This window comes from Brachyistius frenatus, unplaced genomic scaffold (genome assembly GCF_029030835.1).
Source record: "Brachyistius frenatus isolate BFR_SWC_R1_liver_20210118 unplaced genomic scaffold, ASM2903083v1 Contig_53, whole genome shotgun sequence".
NCBI lineage: Eukaryota > Metazoa > Chordata > Actinopteri > Embiotocidae > Brachyistius > Brachyistius frenatus.
The window spans coordinates 1660607-1676431 of NW_027210652.1; the positions used below are offsets into that span (position 1 = coordinate 1660607).

General features: G+C 44.8%; 1 protein-coding gene across 1 annotated transcript in view; it reads right to left on the reverse strand.

Annotated features, from left to right (window-relative positions):
* Nucleotides 1-556: 556 nt before the first annotated feature.
* Nucleotides 557-15825, reverse strand: part of xylt1 (xylosyltransferase I) — a 75667-nt gene continuing 60398 nt past the window's right edge. The window contains exons 9-11 of the mRNA XM_069704959.1: nt 13819-14017; nt 6571-6904; nt 557-4236 (exon numbers count right to left, since the gene is read on the reverse strand). Coding sequence (XP_069561060.1) covers nt 3914-4236; nt 6571-6904; nt 13819-14017 — 856 coding nt within the window. The 3' untranslated portion in view covers nt 557-3913. The remainder of the gene's footprint in view (nt 4237-6570; nt 6905-13818; nt 14018-15825) is intronic.

The window sequence follows — 15825 nt, forward strand, 5'->3', positions numbered from 1 at the left end:
GAAAGATTTCCTGGATGTGTTGAACCTATTTCATACTACAGTCCCCAGTTTTTTTTCTTTGTTTTTTTAAAACTGGAAACAGCTGCTGAGTTCAAGTAGAAACAATGCTGGTGAGAGTGATGTGATTAAATCAAAAACGCTTTGGACTGTAAAACCAAAACAACGAGCTGAAAGACACTAAAAACCTTCGCAGAACTGAGGTGATCACGAGAATTTGGTTGTAATTCTCTGCAGGTTCATCACTGCAAATAATCAACTTTCATTTGACTATTTGATGAAAGCTTTAAATCCCTTTTTTTTTAGGCATGTGGTGTTCTGATGTAAGTTTTAACAAATTCCCTTCCTCTAATTACATCCATCCATTATCTCTACCTGCTTTATCCTGAACAGGGTCACGGGGGGCTGGAGCCTATCCTCTAATTACACTTTATACTTAATATTAATATCCACAAAATTGTAATGATAGCTACAAAGCTACGTGCGTTCAATAAGGAACAACACAGTAAAAGTGGAAATATATTTCAATGTTTTGTTATCAGCTGCAGCACAGACCCACTTCAGCTGTTTTTCCATAGAATTTTATTTCCAAAAAGCAGTCAGAGAAAAGTAAAACAAGCCAGTCAAGTACAACAAAACAAATCCCTCGCAGGAGATGAAAAAATAAAAGCTGATAACGACAGAAGGCCTGATGATATATACAACAGCAGACATCATTTTGGTGTTGCGGTACCGATGAATCACTTGACAGACTCATGGTATTCTTCACATGAGGTCAAAACAAATAACAAAATAAGGATTTTTTTGTTTTATAATGGACAGAGAAGGTTCTAAAAGTCAGCTAAGGCACACAGAGCCTCCCCACAAAGAAACACCAGGGGAAACGTCAGTCAGAGAAATTTGTGCAACAGTTGCTCAACAATACATTCCAGCAAGAACAACAACAATCTGGCATGTGATTTTTCTCTGAGAGGCAGATAGGACAAGGTCGTTGTCACAGCTGTCCAAAAACACTGAAACAGGTTATGTACTTTGATCAATAAACACCATCAATTCACTCTTTGTGCCCAGATATCGACACGTCAAAAAAACTCTTTATGTCATTTCACCACATCTGTATTTACACGTACGATACCTTTTAGACAATATTTCAATACAAAATACTTATGTACATCTTCTTCATTTGTTAATGTTTTTGTTACAAAATAGGACTTTCACATTTAGTTACATTTAATTAATTCACCTTTTTCCAAAACTGTCATTGAGCTTACATCGTAATATGTACTGTAATTGTTGAGAGCACGGTGGCACTAGAAGTTAGAAGAAGGGCAGCAGAAGCCGGCCAGTGGAAAAACAAAGTCATCTTTTTACGACCTTAACCCAGGAAACAGCGTCGATTTTAAAGAGATAGCGATTCCAACACACGTCTGACAGAGCGGCAAGGTGAACTTGACATTAATGAACGGTAATGTCTCCTAATTGGCCGGAGCAAAAACACTCGTTTGGCTCTCGTGATGACTAAACAATGTTGACAATCACAGATTGAAAACCTAATTGGCTTCAGATGAACTTATTTCAAGGTAAAACAAATATGTGACCGCAGCTCTTGTTCAGGACGTGTTGCGATGCAGCGTTTCCCCTCAGTGAAATGAACTCGTCTCAAATGTTCACAGATTGTCTTGATGGCAGAAAAAGGACTTTGAATGTAAATAGAGTTGAAAAGGTGCCAAACTAATAAGTTATGCGTTTTGCATTCGAGATACATTATAATATTCACTTGAAATTGTACATCGTTGTCACAGCATGAATGTCTCTGCCACTCATCTCCTTCTGAAACTGACGGGAACCGTGAAACGGCAGAAAGTTTCTCCTTCGGTCCAGACGTTCGTCCAGTGTGTTCGCTCGTGAAGACTGTTTTTTGTTCACCTTCTCTGTTTGGTGAGGTTGTTAGGAAGCTGACCTCTGACCTCGCAGGTCAGGGTGGTATTTTTTTTTTTTTTTTTTTTCCTGTGATGCACTTGGCAAACAGCCATGTAAGAAACCGAGACAAGAAGATCTATTCAGACAGGACAACACGGACTAACACACGGGTGCGGGCCAATAAAAAGGTACAGAATAAGTTTGGGGTGTTGGCCTTTGTAAATAAAGGCAGCTTTCTTTTACAAAAAAATATTTATCATGCTGCCAAGGCAGCGTCGCAGTTATTTAGTCACTGACTAAAAATATCAGTATTAATATAAACTTATAAATAAATAGCGACTCATGGACTCACCTCCCGTCATTCACACAATTTGAGACTTTTTGTATAATTATGTACAACATAGAGTGTCGTTGAAATGACAGGAATTAAAACAAATAAAACAAGGACAAAAAGTTTAAGGTCAGCTTGAGATAATTTTGTTTCAAGTTTGAGGCAGGTCGGTAAAAAAAAAAAGAAAAAAAAAGACCAAGACGGACAAAACAGTTCTTTCTTTGTCCTCCGCCTGTTGCAACATCTGGATGTTATTAAAGAAATCTACACTATGTGAATGTTAAATCTTAAAATCCTAGAACAACCACAAAAGAAGCATCTATGAAATAAGGAATTTCTAACAGTAAAACATCTACATGGAATTTCTATTACATTTATTTTCCAGTTGTTCAATTACTCTGAGAAGGCCTTTGTATTTTAATTCCTCTTTTTTTAATTTTTTTTTATAGAAATGAAATGTGACTTCTGCAGGTTGTTGGTTGAGCTACAACCCGATCAGGCACTGAACTGAAGGAAGTCTTGAATTTCCAAACGTCACTGAGAGGGCTGGGTACAAAAATCTCTGGTACCGATGCCTTTTTGATACCAACTAAAATGAACAGATGTCCCCTAAACGCCTCACATGCACGTTATCGCCAGATGCAAGAATTTACACCTCACAAAGAAGATATTGTTAGATTTTGCTACAATTTACCAACGTTCCCTAAACACCTCACAAGGAAGCTACTGCTAAACTTCGCTACAATTTACCGATGGTCCCTAAACGCCTCACATGCTGTCGGTAGATACCGTGCACGGTAGGTGAAGTAAACGCTGCACGTAACTGACTCGATGGAGCAAAAGTTCTGCGTTTTAAAGTTGAAGCGTGTCGATGTAACCGAGGTTTCAAAATTTGCCTTTTTATTTTTATTTTTTTTAAACTAGATCGCAATGAAGTTTTTATTTATTCATTTATCGATGCTGTAAATGTATTGAAGTTTGGTACCCAGCCCTGTTCAGTGACCTATCTAGAAATCAGAGGTCTGAAGTAATTGGCTTTAACAAAACATAAGTAGTTTAAAGTTTCTTCATAAATGTGAAATTTGCTTTTAATAGTACTTTTATTTGAGTCGTATCAAAATAATCTTTCTTAACAGTTTGGGGGTTTTTGAATACTCGGATATCGTCTCATGTTGTTGATGTGGACATAAAAGTTAAGGAGGCACATTTATTTCAGTACCTGGCTAACTCCTCGCGTACGTCTTGCAACTAAGGCCTTATCGCAGCGGAACCGGGTCGGTGTCGACGGTCCACACTCACACGACCACGGCGCCGCGAGCAGGATGTTAAAAGCTGACTACAGAATTCATTCAGCAGCAAAATAAATGCTCGGAAATTGCAACGCTTGATCACAGTAGAACTCAGCCGTGAGAAGGAAAATAAATACAGAGAAACTGAAATAGCAAAGCCAGCACAATCCCCTAAAAGAAGGAACCCGGTGGGAGGATCAGGACATCATTCCTTCGCCTTTTCTGTCCCGACACCCTCGCCAACGTCCCAAAATAAGAATCCAATCTCTCGTTTGTTTCCTTCTCCTCCCGAGACAGAGACAGAGCACTCGCCCCTCCCTCCAATAAATAAAAACAAACAGTGTTAGAGCCTCCCGTCCAGCTGGAGGCCTCGCTGCTACCTGATGCGGCCGTCGGCGCGCGGCGCTCCCAGCTGGGATTTGGGGTCCGGGCTCAGGGAGCTCCACGGGTTCTTGAGGCAGGCCTGCATGACGGGGCAGGCGGTGGGCCCCACGGCGCAGACGTCGGCCGCCTCCCACAGCTCGCCCACCAGGCCGTCCAGCCAGCGCTCGAGCTCCGAGCCGGTCAGGGCGGCGTTCCTCTTGGCCTGCTCCACGTAGCCCAGGCTGACGGGGATGTTGAGCACCGGGTTGAGGCCGTGGAAACTCTGCTCCATGTAGCTGTTCTTCGCCGGCCCGTTGTGGAGCTTCAAAGTGTCCTCTGGAGAGATGTGGGCAGGAGGGAAGAGAGAACGGAGAAAGACAGTGAGTGGATAATCAGCGGTCAGAGATTGTAGGGCGGGATCACGGAGGGAAGCAATATCAAAGCAGTGAGCGCGCTTTCCCTTCTTATCATCTCACAAGTTTAAATTGGTTGCTAATTTGCTTGGATTGATTTGTGCAAGTGGCCTCGCTCAACCCTCCTCTTTGATGTGGTGTGTCGAGTCACTGCAACACAGACTTTTTGGAAACAGTCAGAAATATTCAAGACGTGTCCTCATTCCTTCTTCCCGTGACGGCCGAGCCTTGAAGGAAGTTGGCAAACAGAGACGACTTCTCCTTGAAGCCCTCTTCTCTTTAAATTCCTCACCGGTCCTCTAACCGGGGGTGCTAGCCATCCCCCTCTAAGCGTGGCCGCGGAACAAACCCCCCCGCCCCCCGTCACCCACATGTCAGGAGACGTCAGCGCTTTTCACAAGCTGGTGGCAGAAAGACACGAGATGCTCCGCCAGAAATGCCGATGTCCAACCGACGGGCGGAGAGTCGTGCTGTTCGCTGTGAAGTCATGCGTCTGTGTCCAGTTTTTGTGTTTGTGTTTAAAAAAAAAAGTTATTGCAGGATGTGTGTGTGTGTGTGTGTGTGTGTGTGTGTGTGTGTGTGTGTGTGTGTGTGTGTGTGTGTGTGTGTGTGTGTGTGTGTGTGTGTTGCTGCCAATCCACGTGGAAGGCTACATCATAAAGTTTTACTGGCGCAGCATGTAGGAGGGAAACCAGGTGCCAGACTTGGCAGTAATTTACGCGAACCAGCAAAATTCGAACTTTTCCTTTTTTTGTTTGGTCCCACAAACTGAAATCGGTGAATGTTCAAGTGCTTTTCACGCCGACTTCCAAACTCATTTTAGAATGTATTATCAGGTATGGCCTTTAAGGGGTTATATTCATTATTCATAAATAAGGCTGTTGTTACTCACAAATATGTGTTGATGTGATTTCTGCCAGTATTTGCTGCTCTTCAACATCCATGTGAGTAAACTGGAACAAAAAGACTCTCATAGAGAAATCCTGAAAACATATTTTGGATTCAACGAGCAAAAATTAATAAAAGAAAGTTAGTTTTTTTTTTGGCACGAGACCGCACATATGAATAATAATACTGAATAATGTCAGTCATACCAAGCCAGAAAGGTTGCTGCAGGCACCAGGACTTTCTACTTCTGTATACTTGTATTTTTCATTCATCTCTTCAAGTTGAGGATCGTTTTTTTCCCCCATCCATCCATTGATAGGACGGCAGAACATAATTGCATAACGCAAACTAACTTAAACAACAAGAAAGCAGTGATTGATATTGAACCGTCGCATCACAACCCCCCCCCCCCTCCCACCGAGACTCAGGTTAAAGATGGGAGCTGCAACTTTACTCGTTTAAACGGCTCAGTGAGATTATCACACGCAGAGACGTGATTACGCCGACGTCTCAGCTATCATGTGACTTTCAGGGCCAGCTGGCCGCTCACGGATTAGAACAATGCCGTCCTGCCCCGTATCCATGGCGACTGATTGATTTAATTGTGTCATTGTTTTTGGAGGGCTAAGTGCGCCGATGTTTAACACTCTGTTTAGTATGTATGAGCAGCTCGCCGGGTTATTAGAGGTGACTTGATGACAAATAACCAGGGTCTGCCGAGGCCCACAGGCTTGATTAGAAAGGGCAACACTGCAAATACAAGGCTGTGTGTGTGTGTGTGTGTGTGTGTGTGTGTGTGTGTGTGTGTGTGTGTGTGTGTGTGTGTGTGTGTCTGCAGACATTTTGGAACACCTGACTCAGCAATCATTACTTCACAGTGAATGCAGCATTAGTCATTAGTCTGGGACACAATGTTGTAAACTCAATGTAGAATTCCTGTCAAACAGCACTAATGTAAGAAAACTGAATGAGTGAAACCGCCGCTCTAAATGTACTTTCCACCACTGGCAACACTTAATGATACAAAACCCATGAAATACAGCCTGAAAACTTCCTGTGACACACTGACAACAAAAACTCAATATTATGAGAATTCATCTGCTGGATTAAACTGCACTTTGAAGGTCCGCAAAGAAAATGCAGTTCGGAGCTCTCGCTCAACCTCGTGCAGAGAAACGTCTGGCAATTAGAAAAACACCGGAGGTACTTTCTTGACGGATGATCATCTGAGTAACAGCACAGCAAGTTTAACAAGGACTATTTGTACAAATAGCACAATCAATAGTAATTTTGTGTTACGCTCAGGATAAAAAAACAACAAAAAAGGGAAGTGCTGATAAATGTGAGGACACATCCGTCTCTTCCTCACCTTGTCGTATGGGCTGGTGCTTGCTGTACGCCAGCGGGGAGATCAGGAAGTGCATCTCGGCCACCGGGCTCCAGTGATGCAGGATGCGGACGCTCCACACGCCGGGCCGCAGGGGCTGGTTGAGCGGCGGGCGGTAGTGGGTGAACTCGGCGCTGGCGTCGATCAGGATGTCGTAGGTGGCAGCGATGACGTTGGTGGGGTCGATCCACACCACGGTGACCGTGACGTTGGGCCCTTTGCTCCACTTCTGCATGCCCACCGTCTCGCTCATGGGACCCATCAGTCCGCCGAAGTTTCTGAACATGCGTTCTTTGGCGTCCCACTCTCTCTCTCTCTCTCTCTCTCTCTCTCTCTCTCTCTCTCTCTCTCTCTCTCTCTCTCTCTCTCTCTCTCTCTCTCTCTCTCTCTCTCTCTCTCTCTCTCTCTCTCTCTCTCTCTCTCTCTCTCTCTCTCTCTCTCTCTCTCTCTCTCTCTCTCTCTCTCTCTCTCTCTCTCTCTCTCTCTCTCTCTCTCTCTCTCTCTCTCTCTCTCTCTCTCTCTCTCTCTCTCTCTCTCTCTCTCTCTCTCTCTCTCTCTCTCTCTCTCTCTCTCTCTCTCTCGGTGCCGATCTGATAAAAAAAATACAAAAAATAAACAAGAGGGAAGAGGAGAGTGAGTGACAGAATGAGGTAAGAACAGAGACGAGGGAGATAAACAACAGAAAAAAAGCACAGGAGATGATGATACATAAATTTACTCCAACTGCATATAGTGCAGCGTGATCATGAATAAATAACACACTCTGCATGCGTTACCATTTAACCATATATAACCAATATCTGCTCTAAATTATCATGGGGACTTATCACCAGCATGCATTTTTCATCAAACGGCACCTCACTCCAGCACAGACGTTATATAATGTTAGAATATGCAGCGGCTGACAGGCCTGACTGTGTCGCTCTGCACTTTTCAGTATATTTGTCCACAGCTGCTGGTGTGTTTCCTCAACAAGGAATGCGAGAGGCAGGCGGAGGAAGGCGTATGACTTCCACCCCGACCATATCCCCAAGCAGCTGGAGATCAAATGCATCCCTGTTTGCTCTCTGAACACACTTCATAGTGATGGGAAGAGAAAGGGAGAGAGGAGGCAAATGAACAGTAGCGTGAACGGTATTTGTCTTCAACAGAAACTACAGAGGAGAAGATTACAACCTGACATCGGTGAGAAAAAAAAAACAGCAACAGAGGACGACGCTGATTATATGCAGACTCAGCGACCGCAGCCTTTTGACAGGAGAAGAAAGTGGGGAGTCTGGGGAGGAGAGCGCCGTGAAAATGAGCTCTCAATGCCTCCACAAAGACGGAAGAAAAGATGCATTCTCTGTGACAATTTTGTGATAAATAAAAATGTAACAGATAGTACCAGGAAGTCAAATATATCTTTGGTGAATTATGATAAATAACAGAGTCTCTGGCTGCACAACATGGAAGGAGCTGCCAGCCTGAAACTCACTGGAAGACCACCGGGGGAACAACGAGCCACTTGAAGATGATCACATCCTGTAAGTTTATATAGCGAACTTCCACAATACACAGATTGTGTCTTTTTCACTTAAGATTTGATAATAATAATCTCTCTACAAAGATTTGTTCATTAGAATGAAGTAAAAAAAAAAGAAAAAGAAAAGAGAGAACAGAAGGAGGGAGAACAAATCCCAACAACAGGAAGAGGACACGAGAGCAGCTAATTGGCTTTAATGTGTTCGTTGTGGTCGAGACTGTAACTGTAGAGAAGAGATCTCAGAACTGCAAGATGAGAGACACGGAGATTGATGAGGGAGACGGGGTGATACAGAGGGAGGCATCACACACACACACACACACACACACACACACACACACACACACACACACACACACACACACACACACACACACACACACACACACTGACAGTAAAAGATGTCTCGGGGTGTTTGCAGAAATGTGAGAGGGACGGCGGCGGCAGGAGGCGCTCAACCTTACAGCGGCGGCTGATTAACACGGCTTCACCCGGCCGGACGATCAATGGCTGCCTGGAACTGACTCTGTGTTGCATCCTCTGAGAACTGAAATTGCGATTGTGCAGTATAAATAGACACCGTACGTACGTAAACGTCTCGGCCCGTCCATTAAAGACACCTCGCATTTCCTCTTAATTATTGGACTGACCTCTGCCGTTCGGCTTCTCGGACCTCGGCTCCTTTCTCTTCAAATTACGAATCAACTCTCGTATCCGGCACCTCTCGAGCTCATTATTTTATTCAAGGCCGGCACACAGTACACCCCGCGATTGATTGGCAGCACTCTCCATCTAAGCCCGAGAACCAAATGAAGGGAGTATCGACAGAGGAATTGCAACGTGTTCCTCACGGAGAGCCAACTTAATATTTGTGAAAGGGAGATTCTGACAGTGAGGGTTGGAGGGAACCCTCTCGGGACGTGCTTCTGGTTCCTTCCCGTAGTTTATTCGGCAACGAGCATCAACTAAGCGCAGCATAAATTATGCCCAGCTGCTGCTGCTGCAGTCCAAGTTCCAAGTTTTTCAAGCAGTTTGAGGCCAGATGAGTTGGCAGCTACTCTTCATCACGCACCAACACACATGTGGTGTGTACACGCAGGTTAATAAGGTGTACAAGCAACTGGTTTGTCTGGCTGCCTGCCAAATGACCAAAACTCAGTCACTACCCTGGTTTCCACAGAAGAAGCCAATTTCTTCCCCAAATAAAAACGTGTTCAGAAACTGCTCCTGTTGCGCACGAACGATGTGCACAGAGCAGGAGGAAGGTTTCACCCTGATGAAGAAGTGCTGCAAATGTCTTTCTTTGATCAAAATCAGCACCCGAGTTACGGACGTTTCTATGGCACATTAGTTACATGTTTTACCTTGGGATTTACATTTTTAAAAAAAATTTTTTTTTATCATATAAACAGAATCCATTTATTCTCTGGTTTATGTTAATATGGTCCAGGAATGGTCTCCATATTTTCATAAATTGGTCCCCTCGTTCTGAGAGTCTGAATATAACTCGTTCATAACCAGTTCAATCCAATGCTCAAATACACAACGATGTGTTCATGGACGTGACCAGAAGGCGCACATCAAACTGAAAATGCTTCAGGAAGCTTGTGGCAATGAAGCAACGAGCCTCCAGTCGTGTTTTGATTGACATTCGCTCCTCCTGAGGGGCGGGACATCACAGTCCAAAACCATGACATTCGGGGGGGCTGAGCCCCATGAATTCTTCCCCCAGGGTCTGACTGTCAACACTGAGTTCTCCTGTGTTGTCCTGATATTCGTAGCACGTTGAAAAAGCACAACTTTCCTGCTCCTCAGCACCGTCGTTGCTCCCGATCGCAGGATTTCGGCTCCTTGTAACTTCTTTCTGTTCTCCGATAATTCGTCACATTCTTTGATGCGCTCTCCGCTCAGGTTTCAGGTGCGTAAAAGATTGCCGATGCATCCGAACCGCTGCTCACAAAAGCGTTTGAGTCTGTTTCTGAGCCTATTGATCCACCCTCGTAGATATTGACATGTTTGCTATTTATGCACAGAGCCAGGTCTCCTTCTGCTTCTACAAATGACGCATATGGAATTGTTTTCACAACAGCTCAAAGTTTTGCCGGCACATTTGAACAACATTCATAAAGTTTATCGCTATAAATATCGCTGTAACTATTTGCCGTGACTAAGCGCTGCTCTCTCGGTGATTTAAATTCAAGGTACACCTGCAGATAACAGATGAAGCCACCAGTAGCGAGGAACTCTTTCTTCCAGTATGGAAGTAGGTCAAACGGGGATTAACTTCTGGCCCGTTTCAGCTTCAGCCTGTAGCTTACGATGACCTCCGCTCTCAACCTGTCCCTTGCTGCTTCTGCCCCTTAAGCTTTGGCTCAAGACCAATACCCAATCAAGCCTTACGGACGCTCACCGAGTCGAAGGCTTCTGACCTTCACTCGCTTATAGCCATCCTTAGAAAGAGCACGGGACTAATGCTGATCTGGCAAAATCATCGAGACTCTATCCACTTTTGTCAATAACTCCATTTGCAGGTTTGGCACTTTAACTTTCCACTAACTCAAACCAATTATTACCAGCAATCACCAACAGCTATTTTCCAGATTTAACCCTCATTTATCGTCTGTTGTTGACCGACGGAAGGAGAATTTCCTGATCCCATAACGACTCGTACATTATACATTTCATTCTCATTACTTTTCTCCACATAGGCCCCATCATTCATATCTATTACCCGTATTACTTGTTTCATCCTCTGCTCACTAGCGCGCCCGACTTAATAGAAAACATAAAACACTCCCATCTCGTAATCCAGCTCGATTCCATTTCTTCTCTGTGACCCGGCGACCCTACACAACTTCTTTCTCTGCGTCACCGGCGTGTCGGCGCCTACAGTCTGACACTTCCATTAAATAAAGCAGGTCGGTCTGATCAGGCAAGGGCACGGACAGTCCTACTCTACATCTGGCCCTGCTTACAGCCGATAGGGCACCGACGTCCCTCGGGGCTCCATTCAGAGGCTTATTAGTGGCACTTATTGGCGGGGTAATCAAACACAGGTGTGTACCAGCGGCACCGGAGGACTCCCCGGGGGCACCGATTACATTACTGAGGCACAACGAGTTGGACGGATGAATGCTAATAAAGATGCACAGTGGATGTTCCTTTATAAAGCCGTGTGACGCTGCAAAACAGACTTAAAAATAAGGTTTGATATTTTAGGAAATTCACTTTCTTGCCCAGAGTTTGAGAAGAAGATTCGTACCACATTCAGGTCTGTGCGTTAGAAAAGCCAGCAGCTGGCTAGCTTAGCTTAGCTTGGCACAAAGAAAGGAAAAAGCCAGTCTGGCTCTGTCAAAGCTAACAGCGTAAAGCTCACAAATTCACAAATTAACACATTGTGGTTTTTGTTGCCAAGACGGACGGGACGTTACTTGTTGAAGCTATTTCTCCAGACAGTTTGAAGCTAAGCTAACTGCTTCATGTATAGTTTACAGACTTGACGGTGGTGTTTCAAGGCAAACTAGGAACTCAGTTACCCAAACGTCTGTTTGTTTAAGGCTTTGCTTGCACCTTTTTTTTTGCAGGTATCTCTGACTCCGGAGGTGCAAGTTTCTACAAGTGCCCCACCAACCGACCGACCGACCGACCGACCGACCGACCGACTGACCGACCGACCAACCAACCCAGTGGTAACCGTTTGTTGCATCTCATTGCTGCTCTTTTCTCTCTCTGCTCTCCCCAACCATCTGAGGCCGCCCTCCTCTGAATCTGGTTCTGTCTACAGTTTTCTTCCATCTGGGAGTTGTTGGATGGTTTTGTTTCTCTCCATAACGTTGTGATTGAGTGTAATTTGGCTCTATATGAATAAAATTGAATTGAATTGAATTAATCTGTTATATTCACACCACAAAGTTTGTTTTTTAGTACGTTTGTGTTTGGTCGTATAACCATGCAGGGCACAAAAGAGAAAATTACTTTTTTTTTCAAAGCAAAGCATAACGACATTTAGTTGTTATGAAAATGTATTTCAACAACTTTCTTCTTGCAGATAAAATAAGAAATCTGTCTACAAAAACAGATTGATGTACCTCTTATCTGGACTCAACCTCCCTGAAAGGTTCATAAGGACATATTTTGGTGTATCATGTTTACAGTATGTTGTTTTATGCTGTTATAGTTGTCAAAATTTATACGAACGGGCTTAAATTTACAAGAAATCCTAAACACTTTGGGGCTTTATGAAAATATCTCATGTTGAATCTGGCTTGAGGGTTTACATACGATATGATTTTTTTTGGTCTATATTATATTGTATAAATACAAAAGACCAATTGTACGGTTTGTATTTAATTCTCTTTAATAATTGTTAATTTAACTATTTTGTAATTTTTGAGGCTATAGTTTGTGGAGTTGTTTTTATTGAATTACATGTTTCTGCTGTTATTTTTTCATCCACCATGATATGAATGTAAATATACACTGTGGTACATTGAGGACTAAAACCATCAGTCATTCTACTGTGTAAGGTTTATCCAGAAGAGCGTGATATACTTCTCAATGTCAAGTTTGACTTGAGGTGAAATACTAATTTTAACTGCGTGGGCTTTAAGTGTTCCTCCACTAAATCATGCTGTAAAAAGGCCTATAAAGGCAGCGACAGGGGAGCGAAAAGAAAGACGTATCTGTCTCTCTTTATGTCTACGAGAGGACAGGGAAGGCATTGTTAAGCCAACCATATGGTTTATCTAGCAAACTCCAGCGTACGGCTTTAGTATAATGGTTCATATCTGCTAAGTTGACAAAAAGCACAGAGCCGCTGCTGCCACGCCGCACCGTCTTATTTAAGCTGTTTCTGCTGGCGTTTTGAATGACAGACGGACACACTGACTGACTGACAGCCACTGCACAGTGCCAGACAGCCAATGCTTTCTCAGGCTGAGCATCCAGATAAAAGCCACAGCTCACATCACTTCTCTGTCACTCACGGTTTCACAGGCTAGACACACAAACAGGGCTTAGTGAGGGGGAGCCGCATGGCGGCCGAGTGTCTGGATCCCTTTGTGTTCGCTCTGGAACCGCTGGAAAAGGTCGAGCGGGGTCAAGGTGCGTCCAGGTGTGGGAGTGTTGTCCACAGGCACAAACAAAGCAAACAAACAAAACCATTTTTTTTGTTGACATTTCTGTGTCCAGCAAAGTGGAGAAAAAAAGGTCAATTTAGATTCAGACAGTTATTTTTGTCCCTTTTAAAAAGACAGTTTGAGGTTGTCACATCGCAGCCGAGCGGCTGTATCATAAACAGGCGATGTGGTAAACAGAAACACAGATTAACATAACAAGACAATCAAGGGAAGCATTCCAGTGTGAAGGTGAGAAGACGTTCTATTAGGAAACAACAAATAAGCAGCACATGGAGCGCTCATCCCTGTAAACTTGGATGAATTCAATCAATTTACATTTTACAAGGCCATTACAGACGCCGGTTTAATTGTGTGGAGACGCGCTGCCATGAGTCCTGCCATCGCAAAAGCAATGAATCTGAGGTCACCATGGCAATGAGCTGTATATCTCACCTCTAATTATACGCCTCTGAACCGTGTTTTTCCTGTGTGGTTTTCTGACTGATTCTTTTGAGACTCGTACAAAACAAATGACTTCGATGCAAATAAAAATTTTTGTTTTTGTTTTTAATACGAATGCCGACTCACCTCTGCGAACTGCAACCTGCTGAATGTGCTGGTGGGAGGGGCGGTGAGCTTGAAGTTCTTCTTGGGTGCCACCCAGGTCTCCATGGTCTCCAGCTTGCTGGTTGCCAGGTTGGTGGCGTGGTGCTTCACCAGGTAGCCCTGGAACTGGTCCGACTGGAAGTAGAGGTGCACTGACACCGGGTGGCCCATGGGGAAGTACCTGGCAGAGCAGTGACAAATCCATTAGCACACCCGATACCCGCCGACCTGCTTTTCAGGGATTGTAAGAGGAGGAGAATATGGAGATGCGCACGGATAACGTCTCGGAGGGAGTCGGCCTTGGACGCGCTAATGCTGCGCTGGCAGTGAAGGTTAGTGCAGAGTCAGTGTGATTGTGTGACACGGTGAACATTAATTCACTGACCTTTAACAGAAATCCAATTGGTCAAAGACATGTGTCGAGTATGCAGATAATTCCCACAAAGTGCTGGGGCCGTGGGTTGCTATGGAAACACGGGCCTCCCCCCCTTCCCACTTTTACTTTTTATGCCTGTCCGCGACAATTACGCGAGATCAAAGATATATACGTTACGGGCTGGCGAGCACGTAATTAAAATGTCAGTTGTCTTTTGAGAACTTCTCAGCAAACAACAAACCTCCTCTGTGGTAATTACTGCTCTACAACATGTGCTGGAGATGACATGTGACAGTCGGTCTGAAAACTGCAGAATGGTCATGGGCTGTATTGGCAGCAGATTCAGATTAGTCAGAGTCCTGAACACACACACACACACACACACACACACACACACACACACACACACACACACACACACACACACACACACACACACACACACACACACACACACACACACACACACACACACACACACACACACACACACACAGCTAAGCACATAATAAGTCTGCAGAACAAAGTTGAACTGGGTCATCCAGTCAGCTGAAGCCGAATGAAGGTCTTGCCCCTCTGATTAGTCCGTTGTTTGTTAGTGTGTCGTGTCGTACGTGGCAGAGGCTCGGCCCCTCGGGGCGGTCAGTCGGAGTGACTCCTGGAAAAACAAAAAGGGGGCCGGGGTGGGCACCGCCGGGGGAAACGCTCCACAGCTGCTCTCTGCACACGTCCCGACTCCTTCTGCTTCCTTAAGACTCCTCTTTCTTCCTCCTCTTTTTACACACAGCTTAACTCACTCTCTCTCTCTCTCTCTCTCTCTCTCTCTCACACACACACACACACACACACACACACACACACACACACACACACACACACACACACACACACACACACACACACACACACACACACACACACACACACACACACACACACACACACACACACACTCCCTGCTCCCCTGTGCCCGTGGCCTCATCAGTATTCCACTGAAGGACCAGGAGTCAACCCGTCCTGGTAAACGCTACCCTGACAAGCAGAACAGCAAATATTTACACCCACCAGGATAACGTTGCACCCTCCCTTCTCCTGCTCTCGTTTCCCGTCTCTCTTTATCCTCTTTTCTCTTCTATCTTTCCCCGTTTTTCTCCTCTCTCCTCTTCTTCGCCTTTCATCCTGCTTTTCTGCCCCTCCCTCCCCCTCTCCCATCCCCCCGTCGTTTCCCAAAAGAGACGTAGCTGCCAGTGTGAGAGGCAGCGGCCGGGGCGTCGCCTGCACAGAAGCTCCATTCAGCCTTTTACACCACAGTCTCTCCGATTGAGTCACAGCGGCCTGCGAAAGGATCCAAATCACTCTCTCTCACACACACACACACACACACACACACACACACACACACACACACACACACACACACACACACACACACACACACACACACACACACACACACACACACACACACACACACACACACACACACACACACACTCCATACATGGGTGGACTTGAGACTTCAGACCAGGACTTGAACAAGAGATATTTCCAAGCTGGAACTTTTGCTGTGACTTCCTTGAAGCAAAAATCTGTTTTGATCAGGAAAAATTCCA